Genomic DNA, 15005 nt, shown 5'->3' on the forward strand with positions numbered 1-15005 from the left:
CAGCCCGTGTCAGTCAGTGACGGAGCCTCGGAGCGTCCCGCGCGGCCTGCCCTGGAGATGGCACTTGTCATAAGCTCTCGCCGCCTGGGCTTGCCTCGGGTTGACGTAGCGGCTCGCCTGCATTTTAGAAGAAACTCTAGTCTGTTAAGATCCTTGTTCATTTTTGGGGCGCCCGGGTGGCTCAGTCAGTTGAGCGTCCGACTTGGGCTCAGGTTATGATCTTGCGGTTTGTGAGTACAAGCCCCGCATTGGGCTCTGTGCTGACAGCTTGGAGCGTGGAGCCTGCTTCGGATTCTGTGTCTCCCTTTCCGTCTGCACCTCCCCCTTTTATGTTCTGTCTCTCTGTCTCTCTAAAATAATTAAAACATTAAAAAAAAAAAAAGATGGTGGGGCGCTTGTGTGGCTCAGTCGGTTGAGCGTCCGACTTCGGCTCAGGTCATGATCTTGCGGTTTGTGAGTACGAGCCCCGCGTTGGGCTCTGTGCTGACAGCTCAGAGCCTGGAGCCTGCTTCGGATTCTGTGTCTTCCCCTTTCTCTGTGACTCCCCTGCTCACGCTTTGTCTCTGTCTCTCAATAATAAACATTTAAAAAAAAATAAAAAAAAAAGATCTTGTTCGTTTCCACCAGTACAGCTTTTTAAAATTTAGCTTGGACCAGAGAGTTTTAGTTGGCATCTACCAAGAAATATTTGATAAAGAAGTGTTTGGGTGGTGAGTGGAGACACTTTCAGATGGCCTGTCAAGTCACTGTGGGACCCCAGCTGTGTGATGTCGAGCAACTGCTTTAATTCACTGGGTGGCTTCACTTTCCCTGTTGAAACAGGAAGATCGAATCAGATTACCCACGTGGCTTCCAGGGAGCCTTCCTTCACGAGAACCGTGATTTAGTGGCTCCTTGGTCCTGTGGCTGCTCGTGTTCGGGAGATCCACTTAGCATTAAGTCAACAATGTTGGACATTCTCCTCCGCTGTTGCTGGCGGTCAAAATGGTTCAACTGAAATGGATTATCCCCAAGATGTGGGCAAAAAGCACACAGACCATTCTCACTCTCCTTCCCCTGCTCTTCACGTCAAGTGTTAAAAGAGCTTATAGGGGTGCCTGGGTGGTCAGTCGATTGAGTGTCCGACTTAGGCTCGGGTCATGATCTTGCAGTCTGTAGGTTCGAGTCCTGCATTGGGCTCTGTGCTGACAGTTCAGAGCCTGGAACCTGCTTTAGATTCTGTGTCTCCTTCTCTCTCTGCCCTTCCCCTGCTCATGCTCTGTCTCTCTCTGTCAAAAATAAAAATAAACACGAAAAAAAGTTTAAAAACTTATAATTATTCGTGAATGTGACTTACTATCTTTGCATTTTAAAATACTTTCAATTCTTGTCTCGTTTGGACAAATGATTTCTGTGAAGGTTCCTATTGACCTTTCCATCGTGCGTCCCGAGAGCTAGAGCTCTCTGAGATGGGGGTCCCCTGGACCCGCTCTGAGGAAATCCCTGCATTCACGCTTACTTGTCACTTTTTCCTTCACAGTTCTCAGGGAAAAGCACAGCAGGTGCACCAGTTCTGTGTGCCAGCAGTGAGCAAAACCCTCAGGAATTTTGGGATTATCTTTGACGCGTCTCTTCTTCCTCACCTGTTTTCCATCTTCCGTTTCCATCTGTCCGTGACATCTCACTGCTTCTGGTTCTTCTGTAATTCCGAATGCACTTCTCTGTCCTGTCTCCCCGTCTACCCTTTATGTAACACTTACCCAGAGATCTCTGCTGAGCCGCGGCTCCACCCGGCACCCCTCTTCTGTGCCTGCCCGAGGCACCGTGCAGGCCGGCCCTGCCCGTCAGGGCCAGAGAGGGCCCGGGGGCTCCTCACGAGCGGCTGTGGGAGCTGAGGAACCTCGTGGCCAAGGGGCCATTGTTGGCTGGGGGAGAGCCCCGAATCACAGCATCCCCATGCGGCATCTCCAGGGACCACATTGCTCTTCCTGTTGGGGTGCGGTTGCCGGTCAGGGTCCTTTCTCCTGGAGCAGGTTACGCTCCTGGGCTCCGTCCTCATGCTGTTAGCCCGCAGGGGCCGTCACCTCTAGTCCCTGCCGAGGCTCCCCGTTCCGGCCTGGCCACTCATGTTGTATCCTCTCTGCACGCACGAGGTCAGGAGTGGTCTTTCTGGACTTGTACTTGCCACCTTGCCAAGCCCTTTGCCAGTCCCTGGTGCCAGCCCAGACCGGACGCATTCGGTGTACCTCCCTCCCTGCCGGCCCGCTTGGCCCTCTTCCTGGGTGTTCTCCCCTCATCCCTCTTATGCTCTCCACCCTGCAGACCTCCCTGACTTTGCTTCGTAGTCTTTAGTGTGCTTTGAGATCGGTAACTCTGCATAACGTGTGTTTAACTTTCCTGCTGGATGGAGAGTCCCTGTGCTTCCTGCATTTGACCTGGGAGTGCCCTGAGCGTGCACTCCTGGCATGCTGCCTCCGGTGGCCGCTGCCCCCCTCCGTGACTTTCCACTGTCCTTACCCCCTCGGGTTTCCTACACAGACCTCAGACCCTCACGCCGTCCGCACCCTCCTCTGCTTCTCTGTGTGTTCCTCCTGCTGTGGGGCCTTGCTCATTGGCATCCCTTCCGTGCGGCCCGGCTCCCGGCTGTCAGTCCTTGGGCAGCTCCGTATGGAATGTGATCTGAGTCTCTCCCGCCTCCTCTGAATCCACCTTTCCCACCTCCACGCCCGTGACTTTGCTGTTTGTGTAGCTTCTTGGGGCTTTGGCACCTGCTCTTCGGTTGGGAATGCTGTTCCCCTAAGTGTTTGTGCCTGGATCCCTTGTTTTCTTCATGCTCCAACTCAAATGTCACTTTAGCAGAGGGTCTTTCCCTGATAATTCTGTATAAAATGGCCCTCGCGACTGCCCATCCCTCCATCTGCTCCGTTTCTTAGTGCTTATTACTGCCTGAATCTGTGTGTGTGTGATACATCCTTACGCTTTGTGCATGTGCCTGTGACCTGTATCCCTACACTGTGTGTACGTGTGACCCATATCTCTATACTGTGTACGTGTGACATGTATCCTTACACCGTGTGTATGTGTGACCTATATCTCTATACCGTGTGTACGTGTGACACATATCTCTACACTGTGTATGTGTGATCTATATTTCTGTACCATGTGCGTGTACATGTGACACATTTCCCTGTACTATCTGTGACATTACCATTCTAGCATGTGTGTTTACATGGCACGTATTTCCATACTAGCGTGTGTATACGTATGCCATACATTGCCATACGAGTATGGGTGTGTGCGTATGTGTGTGCACGCGCGCATACATATGCCCCTGTGTGTGGTCTGTCTTCCTCGCTAACATGTAAACTCCATGAAATGAGGACGTTTCCAGTCTCTGTGGCTCTAGTTCCATTGTTCCGCATGTCCATGTGAGACAGAGGTCATCTTTCTCTGCTGTGGGACTGGCGTGTGGTCTGACGGTGTGTAAGCACCTGATATTTGTTGAATGAAAGATCGATATGTTTTCTTAAAGAGCTGAAGCCTTTTGTGTTTTCATTTTAGTTTTTGACAAAAGACCTTACAGGAAAATAAAATGAACTCATATCTGTTTCTATAGCAATCGAATTCTAAGTAGCCTTCTGAGAATTGAAATGTTTCTTTTTTTATTGTGATAAATTACTGACTTTCAAATGTATTTTATATTTTAGTACATTGCTCCTAATATGTGGTAAAAATTTAAAATAAAATCATTTTATTTGCCATTTTATTGCTGACTGGAAATGGACTGTAGCTTATTGATGTCATAGTGGCCTTAATTTTGTTCTCTTCTTATACGTGGTCGTGGGTTTTAACCAAGTAGATAATCATGAAGTTGATAAGTCCAGATAAGTCAAGCTCCAGATACTTGCCAGATACCGTGCTGTTGTTGGTCATAACGATGATCAAGTCCTAGAAAGACAAATGACAACAGTCTGATTGTGTAGCTGTGTCAGAAAAGACTCAAGATTCCCAGGGAATTTCTTCTCTGCTCTCACCATCAGCAGCAGATATGTGGTGAAGATGAAGTGGAGTGCTCCGATAAAGACGAGCCTGATGTTGACGCGGATGTGTCCAGTGACTGTCCTACCATCCGGGTGCCGCTGACATCTCTTAAGAGCCACCAGGGAGTGGTCATAGCCGCTGACTGGCTGGTTGGGGGGAAGCAGGCAGTGACGGCCTCCTGGGACAGAACGGCGAATCTGTTTGACGTGGAGACAGCGGAACTCGTTCACTCTCTGACAGGTACTTCAAGTGTTTGTGATTTCCAGTTGGCGTGCTTTTGATTTATGTGCATGTGTTTATATCTTACCTTGCAAATTACTTCTTGTCCAGGATTATTTTTAGTTCTTGTGGTACCCAGATTGTGATTTTTCAGGGACCCTTTCTAAATTACAGAACTGTTTGTTAGCTAAACCTATTTTATCTTTAAGGGATTTAACTGTAGCATGTAATACCTAGATATTTGAAAAATGGTTGTTCTGTCAGCTTCCTATTGCTTTGTAGCAAATTTCCAGAAACTTAGTGTCTTAAAATAACATGGATTTATAAGCTCATGGTTTCCCTGGGTCTGGAGTTCTGGGCACATGCTCGCTGGTCCTGTGCTCAGGGTCTTATGGGTGAAACGAAGGTGTGGTCTGAGGCTGTGATCTCATCTGAGGGTTAGGTTCTGTCCTCTTACTTACCGCTGGTGGAAGGATTCGTTTTGTTGTGGCATATGGCTGAGGTCCCCATATGACTGAGGTCCTTGTTTTCTGGTGACCTGTCAGCTGGGGACCCACCACTCTCAGCATCCAGAGCGTGCCCTCGTATCCCTCGTGGCCCCTTCAGAGATGTTTCCCCACACAGCTGTTTGCTGTGTTTTCCGCTTCCAGGAGAACATCTCTTTTCAAGGGCCTGCCTGGTTAGGGCACGCCCACCTAGGACAGAGTTTCTTTTGATTAACTTGAAGGCACTGATTTGGAGGTCTTAGTTACATCTGCAAAATCTGTTTTACCTTTTAATGTACCGAGCTTACCAGAGTGATATCTCGTCGCATTTACAGGTTCTGCCCCAACTCAAGGGAAGGTATCCTCCAGGGTGTGTATGCCAGGGAAGGGGGTCACCGGGACATCTTAGAGTTATGCCCACTACAGACGTTTTTGCAAATTTGTCAGTAAGTGAATTTCCTCATTGAGTGTTAAAGATTATGTTTTACTAAGGGTTCCACATATTCTAGTATTAGAAGTTACTCTGGAATTAAAGATTAAGAATGAGTTTGTTCACATATTTAGCCTATTAAAGAGATTTGCCAGACCTTCTGACCGTCAGCATCAGGAGGTGGGTCACGCTCACACTCGTTTTGCCGATCCCCCTAAATGTGTGGATGAAAGGACTCCAGTTCCCGAGGGAAAACCAGTTCCACTGTGACCCCACATGCTAGTTTTAAGTGACTTCTTATCTTTCCCTACTTGCATTCCCTTGTACAGTGACCATGAGCAGTAGAGACCATAAAGAGGTTTTGATTCTTGTGTTCTTAAGAAAGCATCGCTGTAACTGTGCCTACAGGTGGATGATCTTGCATTTTTGTCATCTTTGGTTGTAGGGCATGACCAGGAGCTAACGCACTGTTGCACACACCCCACCCAGCGGCTTGTGGTGACCTCCTCCCGGGACACGACTTTCCGTCTTTGGGATTTCAGGGACCCTTCCATCCACTCCGTGAATGTCTTCCAGGGCCATACGGAGTGAGTCACAGTCATTTAGAGATCTCTCTTTAACTGTTGGTGAAAAAAGTTTTGCAGGTGGATATTAAAACTTAATTCGTATCTTCGTTTCCAGTATTAACTTCCAGCTCCACGTCTTCCAAACTGGCTCCTCTTTCCCTAAACGTTTAGCTCCATTTGGGTATTTGTAAGACTTTAAAAGATTCAGTCACTGAAGTTCTCACAGGGAATTGGATGGTGGTAGGATGGGGCAGTGGGGAAGTCAGGAAACACTAGAGTTGGTGGCCCGCACAGCCTCTGCTGAGCGCCTGGCCAGAGCTGGCGAGGACACACCCCCACACCCCCCCACCCCTCCCCCTCCCCCTCCCCCTGCCTGGCCATCTGTTGGGCAGCTCAGGCATAGCTGTGTCTTAATAGAACTCTTACTTCTTTTTTTTTTTTTAATTTTTGTTTTGACGTTTATTTATTTTTGAGACAGAGACAGAACGTGAACGGGGGGAGGGTCAGAAAGAGAGAGGGAGACACAGAATCTGAAACAGGCTCCGGGCTCTGAGCTGTCAGCACAGAGCCTGACACGGGCTTGAACTCACGAACCGCAAGATCATGACCTGAGCCGAAGTCGGACGCTTAACCGACTGAGCCACCAGGCGCCCCCAGAACTCTTACTTCTTTCCAAAAACTTTTCTCCAGTCAGACCGTTCCCGATAAATCACATGACCATCTTTCCAGAGACATCCCCGCTCCCCTGCCGTGCCCCATCCCCTCCGTGAGCAGGATGCCCTTCCTGTCACACCTCCTGACTGTATCCTGTCACCTGCTCCCCATGCCAACGCTGCCCCTGCACGTGCCTCTCTGGACCGGACCGTCTCTGTGTCTGTCTCTCTGGCAGTGTGTGTCCTGAGCTTCTGCGTGTCCAGAAAGGTCCTGTGTGCTCACTAAACACTTGTTAATGAACGCATGCTTGCTCATTTGGTTGCTTGAAAATAACGGATTTTCTTCATTCCTGCTTTGGACGCACTCCCTAAACAAGCCCGTTTTATGTGTCTAACGTCAGATACGAAATTAGAGATTCAGTGTTGAGAATTCGTGCCGTGTTCACACGGAAACCGGACAGACAGAGGTCTTCAAGAAGCTTGGGGCCAGAAGGGAGGTGGTGTGCTCTGGGACAGCGGTGCGAGCATGGCCTGTGTGTGCTAGGTCCCCCCTCCCGTGTGTCCTGAGAGACTGTGACAGACTTGCTGCTGGCAGCTGGAGGGGCCGCGGCACCGGGACCGAAGGTCTCCGTTCGCAGCGGCTTATCTGGCGGCGTTGGTGCCTGCGTGCAGGGCGCCTCTCGCCGCGTCCCTGCTTTCACAGGTCTCGGTCCCGTCCAGGGGACGGCTTCCGGTCAGGCCAGCCTGGACCATGCAGGGGGGCGGCTGTCCTCCGTCTGCTCTGAGGGCGGGCTCGCTCTTGGCCCCAAGGACAGGGGAGCCGTGTGCAGTAATGGGGGCTTAGGGCGAGCCGGGGCCCCGTGCGCACAGCCCTGCCCCGAGCCTGCTCGTCTCTTCTCCCGGGTGCTTTATGTTGGGGAGGCTCAGGCGCAGGTGAATTTGGAGGGAATCGTGTGGCGGCACCCCACGTACTCTGCTCCTGGCCTCGCCGGTGGTGTTGTTTTCACCACATCGGTCGTGTTTCTGTGTGCGCACGCGGACGTGTGCAGCGTCTGGACACACAGCGCCCATGAGTGCTGTCTGCCGGGGCCCTGTGCCAGGAGCGGCCCTTGGCCTGCCGCTTCTCCCCTGCATTCCGAGCGTGTCTTTGGAGAGTTGTTGGGCGTTCCCCCGGAGAGGGTGGAAACAGAGTTCTGGGATGGCATCTGATACCCGGCCCACGTTCAGCTCTATCCCTGTTGTCGCTAAAATGTCTCTGATACGTTGTTTTAGAATTCAGTCAGGCTTCATTCATTACCTGCACTCATTTTGTTCTGTGGTCCTTTAATCTAGGTTAGTCTTCTGACCATTTGTTGTTACTGTTTTTATTTTAAGTTTATGTATTTAGAGAGAGGGAGAGGGCGAGGGCGAGGGCAAGAGTGGGGTTGGTGCAGAGAGGTAGGCTCCTAGGCCGGCTTCGCGCTGTCAGCACAGAGCCTGACTCGGGGCTCGAGCCCATGATCCTGGGATCCTGAACCAAAGTCGAGAGTTAGATGCTCAAACAACTGAGCCCCCCAGGCGCCCCTGCTGTTATTTTTATGGCGTGGATTGTTTTTGTGAAGAATCTAAGCCATTCTCTGCTAGAATGTCCCACACTCTGCTTTTCTCCTGGTTGCCTTTTTGCCAGAAGTCTTCACAGCCACCATTGTGTGCTTTGTGTCCCCAGCAGAGCGTCCTGCTATCGGGGATGCGGGCCTGGAGCGCGGGGGCGTCTCCAGGTGTCCCTACCGCAAGATGTGTTTTCCACGTTGAAACGTGTGAAGTGGCGGGGAGACGTGAGCAGTCTTCTTCCCTGGTGACCTTTCATCCACTGGGTCTGACGTCCTCAGTGATCCTCTCCTGGGTCTCTTATCACCTCGAGTGTGTAGAAGTGGTGACCTTGCTGATTTTGGCCTTCTTTCCACACTCCTCAGTTGGCGCTTTGTTCGTTAGTGTAGTTGAGGCTGCTGTAGGCTCAAGGATTATTACACTTTGACGGTTGTAGGTCTTTGTTTTGTAATTATTGTTGTTTCAATTGTTCCAGACTCGGCTGCTGGGGCTTCTTAGACGTGCCCCTTCTGTCCTGAGCACTCATGACGTCTGGCGCAGGAGTCTGTCCCGGACTCGCTGCACTTTCCCCATCCCACACTGGATGAGTGGCATCTGGTCCGAGCCTTGGGGGCTGGGCTGAGAAGGGCAGTGTGAACTTTATGTGAACAGCCCTCTGTGGCACCGATGGGAGCCTCCCTCCTGTGACACGGGAGGCCTTGCACGCTGGGCACAGCACACATGTGGTCCTTACAGGGGGTCCGGAGCCCTGCTCCAGATGTGTGGAGGCCAACCAAGGCACAGGGAGCTTGGTGGGGGGGGTTCTTGTGGGGCCCGACTCTAAGTGTGATTCCAGAGTCATTTTTCTGGGTGTTATTTAAAGTATCTTTGGTCACATTCTGTTTTCAGTTGCTTTTTTTGATTGTCTGAAAGATTTTATTTTTATTTTTTGCAAAAAGAGCCAAGAATTTATTTGCGTTATTGGGTGTTGTTGGAAGTGTGTGTTTAGCGTTAAGACTATTTTTTTTTTTTTAATTTTTTTTTAACGTTTTTAATTTATTTTTGAGACAGGGAGAGACAGAGCATGAACGGGGGAGGGGCAGAGAGAGAGGTAGACACAGAATCGGAAGCAGGCTCCAGGCTCCGAGGGGTCAGCACAGAGCCCGACGCGGGGCTTGAACCCACGGACCGCGAGATCGTGACCTGAGCTGAAGTCGGATGCTTAACCGACTGAGCCACCCCGGTGCCCCGCGTTAAGACTTTTTGAATAGTAGGTCTGTCTTGTCTGCCACCCTCTGACTGTGCAACGTAGGAAATGCTGGGGTCATGGTTCACATGTCTCTATGATTTGGGGTGTATTTTTGTACCTGGTGGATGTGTGAAATAACGGTCGTTTCTGGAGAGATACACTGTGAGGAACACGATTGGTTACGAAGGGGTTCTTACTGTTTCTTTTATAAGGTTTTTTTTTAATGTTTATTTTTGAGATAGACACAGAGTGTGAGTGGGAGAGGGGCAAAGAGAGAGGGAGGCACAGAATCCAAAGCAGGCTCCAGGCTCTGTGCTGTCAGCCACGAGCCCCATGCAGGGCTTGAACCACAAACTGTGAGATCATGGCCTGAGCCGAAGTTGGATGCTTAACCGATTGAGCCACCCGGGTGCCCCTTTTATTCCCCTAAATGTTGGCTTTCTTTCTTTTCTTTTTTTAATGTTTTTATTTATGTTTGAGAGAGAGACAGAGCATGAGTGGGGGAGGGACAGAGAGAGAGGGAGACACAGAATCCGAAGCAGGCTCCAGGCTCTGAGCTGTCAGCACAGAGCCCGACGCGGGGCTCGAACTCGTGGACGGCGAGATCCTGACCTGAGCCGAAGTCGGACGCCCAATCGACTGAGCCACCCAGGTGTCCCAGGGATTCTTATTTCTAGCGTGGACCTGTGACAAGGTTTCTTTGGTTTGTTTTTCTCACGGGATCAGTAGTGGCGTAGAGCAGGCATGGAGCTGTGTCTGTCCCTGAGGCCTCTTGCATCTGGATGCCCCAAGACAGAAGTTGATGCTTTCATTTTCTGTATGTAGTGAGGACACATGGACTTGTGAGTGAAAATGGAATAAGTGGACAAGCACCACCTTTAGACCATGTGCATTTTCTCTTAACCAAGTTAGGATGAACTAGCATGTTTGTTGATGTGCAAGGTACGAAAATAAGACCGTTCTCCCTTTGGCACTGATTTCCAGTGGTGTCAGAGAAGGGCACGTTTTACCTTTTCAGAGGCCTTGGGGCACAGGCACGGGCTGGCCGGGGGCTTGTGCGCCGTGCCCGCGGGCCGAGGCCCTCCTCTGCTCCTTCGGCCATGCCGTGGCCGGCGGCGGCAGGTGGGAGCCTCTGTTCCCGCAGGATGGAGAGGCCGCTGCCTGGGGAGAGCCCGCACGGCGTGGCCAGCAGGTGGGGCTGCAGCCTTGCCTGATCCGTTAGCAGTGAGCCTCTGGGAGTTGCGGCCGCTCGGAAAAACAGGAGGTGGGACATTTTACAGGGTTTTTAGATGAAGACTCTGTTTAGTCGGTAGCTCTTGTTGTTTTGTTTTGTGTTTTTTTTTGTTTTTTTTGCCTCCGGCACGGGTTCCCTAGGTTTGAGCCCACGGGGACAAAGAAATCCGACAGAATACGGTACCTGTGCCAGTAACTACGTGTGCACCTACAGAGGGCGTGCTTTTATCAAACCAAACGCACAGCCTCGTTCCCGACCGAGAGCGGAGAACTGGCTGCTTTCGGACCGTGTTCGGTTTCCTCACTCACCTGCGACGGTCTGAGTGTGGCTTCTCAAACACGCTCGGGTCTCCTGCCTCCCCCAAGCCTTGGGTCCGTCTGACGGCCGCCGCCGCTGCACCGTCCGTTGCCACCCCAACCACGGCTGCTGTCACGGGCCCAAGGCCACATTTCCGGCATCCAGCAGTGACTGCCCCTGTAGGAAATAAGTCATTTCGGTGCCTGCAGTGCTGTCTCCTAGACTGGGAGCTAACTCTTGGTTTTCCAGGGTGATTTTCTTGAGTCCTTTTAATCAATCTTTCTTTCTTTCTTTCTTTCTTTCTTTCTTTTTCTTTTTTTTTTTGTATTTTACTTTTTTAACGTTTATTTTGAGAGAGAGAAAGAACATGGAACATGAGTGGGGGAGGGGCAGGGGAGAGACGGACAGAATCCCATGCAGGCTCCATGCTGAGGTGGGGTTCCATCTCACGACCCTGAGATCATGACCTGAGCCATGATCAAGAGTCGGATGCTCGACCAGCTGAGCCACCCAGATGCCCCTAACCCATTTCTTTTCTGAACGTTAAAAGCACAACTCAGACATGCTGTTCCTTACTTGTTGGTATCATCTGAAGACTTGTAGGTGGGACACACTCTCCAGAACTAGTCTCTTAGGGCATATTTTCATTTACAAGAAACTCAACACACATTCTCCAGTAAAGTATGTTGGAATCCAATATCTTATATAATGTGAGTAATTCACTTAGCTCTTCAGTGATTTTGAATTTCTGTATGTTGGGTTTTCTTAAGGCAAGATGTAGCTGTATAGGTTTTAAGATTATTTGTGTAGTTTTATAATTTAAGTTTATTTTGAGAGAGAAAGCATGAGCTGGGAGGGGCAGAGAGAGACAGAAGGAGAAAGAGAGAGAGAGAGAGAGAGAGAGAGAGAGAGAGATTGAATCCTAAGCAGGTTCATGCTGTCAGCATAGAACCCGACAAGGGGGCCTGAACCCACGAACCGTGAGATCATGGCCTGAGTCCCAGTTGGACACTTAACTGACTGAGCCACCCAGGTGTCCCATCCTAGTTTGATTTCTCTAGGATCTGGGAGAGAGGTGACTGTTTTCCTCATGCTTCTGTGTGGATTCTGTGCCTTTTTGTGAAAAGAGAGTTTGAGGTGTAGTGCTTCACTGCAAGGGTACAGATCTATAGCCACACGGTTTCTCTGGAAATTTATGCTGCTGTTGTTATTACTTCTTCACGTAAGCTCTGCTTAAGGTTCTTGTAAATTTTTAGAAAGGACAAATAATGTTATTTTCTTCTTTGTTGTGTTCCATGTATATTTTTACTTTGTACTGTGAAAGCTGTTCATTATAATAGGAATTTTAGCATAATAGGATTTACTTAGTATAAATGTGTGTCTGTTACTATTTGACTATCTGCTATAGTAGCAAGGGGTACCGATTTATATGAAGGTAAATATTAGATATTTTATGTAGCAGATTGTTCTCCTAACAGTCAGGGATGAGAAATTGTAGTGTGTACTGTTCTCGGAAATAACAGAAATGGGTAACTGAAATATTTTGGAACGTCACAGGAATTTCAAACGCTGGCAGTTTGTTTTCATAGATTTTTGTCTTCATTGTCAGGAGGTGGAGCTGAAATCCAGTGCTTTTCATCTGAAATAAGCTAAATCCTTGTGTATTGACGAGTTTCTCCCCTGACGGGATGATTGAGTAGGTGAGCTTTTCAGGCAGTGTCGTTGTAGGACGCCCTGCCCTCCCTCCTGGGACGCAGTGGCACTCTCCCGCCGGCCTAGACGCGGGCACACCGGTCATCCCAGCTGGACTCTTACCACGTGGGCTGTGTGTACAGAGGTGCGTCTGCAGGAAGCTTTCGTGGTACCCAAACTTACCTTCGGGTGAGATCCACGAAGTGTCCCTTGAAGGCGGCACGAGAGCTGCCCACGAGGATTGCACTGCCCAGCACAACTGCTTCTCTGGGGGGCCTGGCGGAACCACCCCCACCCCCACCCCCGCCTCACGTTTTTCTTATGTTTTGTTTTGTTTTGTTTTGTTTTGTTTTGTTTTGTTTTGTTTCAGTTGCTATAAAAAGGGACTGACAGTTGAGGCAGTCACTGGTCATTAAGCTTTCCCTGTGGGTGGCCAATGACTCTAGTCTGTACCCAGCTGACAGTGTTCATAAGTGTGAATAAACTCTGGCATTGAAGAAACTCGAATTAGCTCACCGTGGATAAAATCTCTGAGAGTGCAAAGTTTTTTCTTTCTGTTTTGCTTTAATTCTCCCTATATAATAATAACTTTATCCTCCAAATGTGAACTTCGGTGCTTTCTTCTAAAGAAAACAAAACACTACATCTAACAAAAAATAAAAAAAAAATCAGATTAAAAATTATGATTGCTTTTTTATTGGTAACAACACTTATTTATTTTTATTTTTTGTATTTGGTTTTTATTGGAGATGCGATAATGTTCATAGTTTTTTTTTTCCATAATGATTGCTTTAAAGTTAAGACATGATCATATGCTTTCATTCCCAAATTCCCAGGGAAGATATTTCATAGTAAATACCAAATTCTAGGTCATTTATGTATGAAGGTGAAAGTGGCTTTGAATTTTGTGTCAGGTTATTAACAATTTTCTTTATACTTTTTTTTTTTTAATTTTTTTTTTCAACGTTTATTTATTTTTGGGACAGAGAGAGACAGAGCATGAACGGGGGAGGGGCAGAGAGAGAGGGAGACACAGAATCGGAAACAGGCTCCAGGCTCTGAGCCATCAGCCCAGAGCCCGACGCGGGGCTCGAACTCACGCACCGCGAGATCGTGACCTGGCTGAAGTCGGACGCTTAACCGACTGCGCCACCCAGGCGCCCCTCTTTATACTTTTAAAGAGAAAAAGCATTGGGGTGCCTGCGTGTCTCAGTTGGTTACGTGTCCATATCTTGATTTCAGCTCAGGTCATGATCTCACAGTTTGTGAGATCGAGCCCTGCGATGAGTTCTGTGCTGATGGTGTGGAGCCTGCTTGGGATTCATTTGTTCATATTCCCTCTCCCTCCCCCTCCCCCTCCCCCTCCCCTCCCCCCTCCCCTCCCCCCTCCCCTCCCCCCTCCCCTCCCCCCTCCCCTCCCCCCTCCCCTCCCCTCCCCCTCCCCCTCCCCCTCCCCCCCTCTCTCCCCCCTCTCTCCCTCTCCCTCCCTCCCCCTCTACCCCCCCTTTCCTCCTCTTTCCTCCTCTCTCCCCCTCTCTCCCTCTCTCTCCCTCTCTCTCCCTCTCTTTCCCCCTTCCCCTCTCCCTTTGTCCCTCTCCCTCCCCCCCCCCCCACTTGGGCATGCACGCATTTTCTCTCTCTCTCTATGCTTAAAAAAAAAAAAAAAGAGAAAGCCTTTCGACATCATGACCCCTTCAATTGGATAGTGGTTGATTTAAGTCTTGAATTCTGTGCTTGGTCAGTGACTCAGCTTGTATGCAGGCCCGTGGTAGGGGTGGATGCGTGGCAGTCTGGTGACAGACCACCTTGGAGGCTGAGATTTTGGTAGACTGCTTTTGGTTTGTTAAGTCTGTTACTCTTGGTGGCCACTTGTGAGCCCTTGTCCGGGAGGAGGAGAAGGAGGACGTGGGGAACGTGTTGTGCTGCATGGTTTCTTTTCAGTACTGGGGGATGGCTCCAGAAGGGCCCGTAGCATCATGCTGGCCTCAAATGCCTTTGAGCCTAAGCCTCTTGCAGTTCTGCACTCCCTGCCCAAGTGCCTGAGAGTCTGGTTCGGTCGTCGTCTTTTTATTATTATTATTTTTATTATTTTTTAAGTGTTTGTTTTTGAGAGAGCATGTGCATGCAGGCAGGGGAGGGGGCAGAGAGGGGGACAGAGAATCTGAAGCAAGCTTCTCATGGACAGCACGTGCCCCATGTGGGGCTTGAACTCATGAACTGTGAGATCATGAGCCGAGCTGAAGTTAGATACTCAACCAACTGAGCCACCCAGGTGCCCCTTATTATTATTTTTATCTTGAGAGAGAGAGTGCATGCTCACATGTGTGTGCGCGTGGGGGAGGGGCAGAGAGGGGAGGAGAGAGAATCCCAAGCAGGCTTCACATCGTCAGCGCGGAGCCTGATGCAGGGTTTGATCCCATGAACCGTAAGATCATGACCTGAGCCAAAATCAAGAGTTGGATACTCAGCCGACTGAGCCACCCAGGCGCCCCTGTCTTCTCTTTGATTAGATGGTTTGAAAATAATTTTGTTTTGAGAAGGTTTAGAGAGTTCTGTAACTACTGGCAGTAGTTGGTTGAGAGACAGAAAGGACT

General features: G+C 49.7%; 1 protein-coding gene across 3 annotated transcripts in view; it reads left to right on the top strand.

The window, feature by feature from the left end:
- The window catches only part of WDR37 (WD repeat domain 37), a 63913-nt gene that overhangs the window by 34769 nt on the left and 14139 nt on the right, over positions 1-15005 (top strand). For 2 of the 3 annotated variants that reach the window (XM_047064847.1, XM_047064846.1), the window contains exons 10-11: positions 4020-4260; positions 5600-5741. In XM_047064847.1, the coding sequence (XP_046920803.1) occupies positions 4020-4260; positions 5600-5741 (383 nt within the window). The remainder of the gene's footprint in view (positions 1-4019; positions 4261-5599; positions 5742-15005) is intronic. The other variant, XM_047064848.1, reaches the window with a different exon arrangement.

This window comes from Lynx rufus, unplaced genomic scaffold, assembly GCF_022079265.1.
Source record: "Lynx rufus isolate CCGP_SWC_20201006 ecotype Redwood Valley unplaced genomic scaffold, mLynRuf1.p SCAF_7, whole genome shotgun sequence".
Classification (NCBI taxonomy): Eukaryota; Metazoa; Chordata; class Mammalia; order Carnivora; family Felidae; genus Lynx; species Lynx rufus.